This window comes from Gadus morhua, chromosome 17, assembly GCF_902167405.1.
Source record: "Gadus morhua chromosome 17, gadMor3.0, whole genome shotgun sequence".
Taxonomy (NCBI): domain Eukaryota; kingdom Metazoa; phylum Chordata; class Actinopteri; order Gadiformes; family Gadidae; genus Gadus; species Gadus morhua.
In genome coordinates, this window is record NC_044064.1 from 11,899,183 (window position 1) to 11,901,682 (window position 2,500).

At 52.7% G+C, this 2,500-nt stretch overlaps 1 protein-coding gene across 2 annotated transcripts in view; it reads right to left on the reverse strand.

Moving 5' to 3' along the window:
- col4a6 (collagen, type IV, alpha 6) overlaps positions 1-2,500 on the reverse strand; it is an 87,597-nt gene that overhangs the window by 11,536 nt on the left and 73,561 nt on the right. For both annotated transcript variants that reach the window (XM_030338532.1, XM_030338531.1), the window contains 3 exons: positions 2,204-2,311; positions 1,605-1,823; positions 1,102-1,260 (listed from right to left, as the gene is read on the reverse strand). In XM_030338532.1, coding sequence (XP_030194392.1) covers positions 1,102-1,260; positions 1,605-1,823; positions 2,204-2,311 — 486 coding nt within the window. The remainder of the gene's footprint in view (positions 1-1,101; positions 1,261-1,604; positions 1,824-2,203; positions 2,312-2,500) is intronic.

Consider the following 2,500-nt stretch of genomic DNA (forward strand, 5'->3'; position numbering starts at 1 on the left):
AACTGCTTTTTCCTTGTGTATTTTTCTTTTCAATTTGCCTGAGAAACACTTTTTTCAAGTTATTCCCTATCTCTTTAAAGCTATCCTATCGGCCATTAGACTATATCCTTCTTAAAACAAGTGAATGTTCAATTTGAAGTGCTATGGGCTGAAACTGGAAAAAAAAGGACTCAAATCCTTGTGACATGATTTGTCACGTACAAAGCCGTATTGAATAAGAAACTTGAAATAGCTGTTGCTTGGTTCTCACTTGCTTTAAGAAAAACGTGTTGAGGTTAACGAGGGGAAGGCAGGGGAGGCACACTGAAGAGACAGAATAGAAAGAAATAGGAATTAATGGTGTTTGGTCAGGGTAATGGAAATATGAGAGGGAGGAGGAGTTGGAGGAGGGAATGGGAATGGGAGGTGGAAGAGGATGGTTTGGATGCTCGGGGAGAAGGTGGAGGAGGTGGAGGAGCAGAGAAATGGCGAGCTGGTCTCACCTGGACAGCCTACCGAGTGTTCCAACGCCACCAAGGAAAGGAGGTAAGGATGCAAGGAGACAAGGGTGGTGGTGAGGAAGACGAGGAAGGAGTGAGGTAATGAGGAAAGGAGGGGGATGCAGGAGGGTGGGACAATGGAGAAAAGGGGGTGGGGAAGAGGTGAGGAGTTTTTTTTTTGGTGATGTAGAGCATCAATTCATTATAAAAATGACAAACAAAGATGATGTGTTTTTGGTAAAGATCAACCATACAGAGACATGTACCAACACCCCAACAGGAACAGCTGAAGTCAAGCACTGAAACTCGCATATCAATTTACCAAGTCAAGAAAGGACTCAAAACTCCAGGACCGTCGAGAATATCAGTGGACATGGAAACGATCGTACGACTAAACTCATTACACACATGCAGGTTCAGACTTAGCATCAAACTCGACTCTGGTGGGATCCGACCTCAGGAGCGATTGGGTCGTAACAGTTAGCGGCAACCCCTCTGACAACCAAGAACCAATGTCTTTCAAGGGTTTGCGTTCACAATTTCGATTCTCGATGGAAAAAGCCCCGACTGAGTCGGGGACGCACCAGAGCCGGCATTCCGGAGGTTTCATAGAGGCGCTCACCTGGAGATCCGTTGGGGCCCGGGAGACCCGGGGACCCGCGGGGCCCGGGAAGTCTCGTCGTGATGTCGCTGGGCAGGCCGGGGGGACCGGCAATACCGTTATAACCGCTGTCTCCGCGCCCACCCTTTGGCCCGGGACCGCCGGAGCGACCGTCGAAACCTGAGGAGGAGGAGGTAAAGCGTGAGTAAAATAGTACCCGCTTAGTAGCACTGCACCATCGAGTAGTAGTACCACTGATCTACTATGGCTGCTGATACCTATACTACCATGGGTTGCTATAGGCTCGCTCAAACACACACAACCACACACACACGCAAGCACAAACGCACAAAAACACACAACATGTTCCTGTCTGTCCCTCTCCCCCCCTGTCCCTCCCTTCTATCATCTTATTCTCTCTCCCCCCCACCCCCCCCCCCCCCCCCCCTCCCTCCCATCTCTCCCTCAATTTCAACCGAGTGTCGGTAACACCGCTGGAGGCCGCGGTGGGTCACGTGACGTACCAGGGGACCCCGGCCCACCGGGGCTCCCCGGCTGGCCCTTGTCTCCGGGGGCCCCGGGGAGGCCGTTGAGTCCGGGGGAGCCGGGCGTGGCCCCCAGCACCTCCCCGGGCTGGCCCTTGCCGCCGGGGATGCCGGGGAGGCCGTCCTTCCCTCTGGGGCCGTCGTAGCCCTGGCCGGGGAGACCGGGGGAGCCGGGGTCCCCCCGTATCCCGGGGAAACCTGGGGGGGGGGGCGGGGGGGGGGGGGGGGGGAGAGAAGGTGTGGGTGAAGCGGTTTGAGGGCTTATATGCAGGGCCATGCAAACAAGTGGCTTACAAACTGGAAATCAATGCCTTCTCCCATAAAGAGAATAATTCATATTTAAAAAATAACTATACAAAGTACAGCACAATCAAAACAAAAACCCAAAATATAAAAGAGCTAAGCCAAACGCAAAAAAAAACAAAAAACAAAAAAACAAATATGTTAATAAAATCAAAACTCTGCTCTTGAAATGGCTTCAGGACCATGGACAGTTCCTCAGGACAGACACAGCACCCCGCTGCCTCAACGTGGGCTCTTTGCTACATTGTTCCTCGAGTTGCTGAGCAGGGACCAACCTTGGGGACCTGGTTGCCCTCCGAAGCCGGGGTCTCCCCTCTCTCCCTTGTTCCCGTTGAAGCCTGGACGCCCAGAGCTGCCGGAGAACCCGGGCTGGCCTTTAGGACCTGGGAAACACAAAGCCTCCTTAGCAAAAACCTCTCTGGGGCCATCTGGGACTTAAACCTTCTCCTACGTTGTAACGTCATTATGCGCAGCGGGTAGGAGTCGGACACGACAGAGACGGGTCGTTAAGGAGCAGCTAGGGGTTAGACAGTGAAAACACAGACAGGTCGTCGCTTTTATGTTTGCTTTAG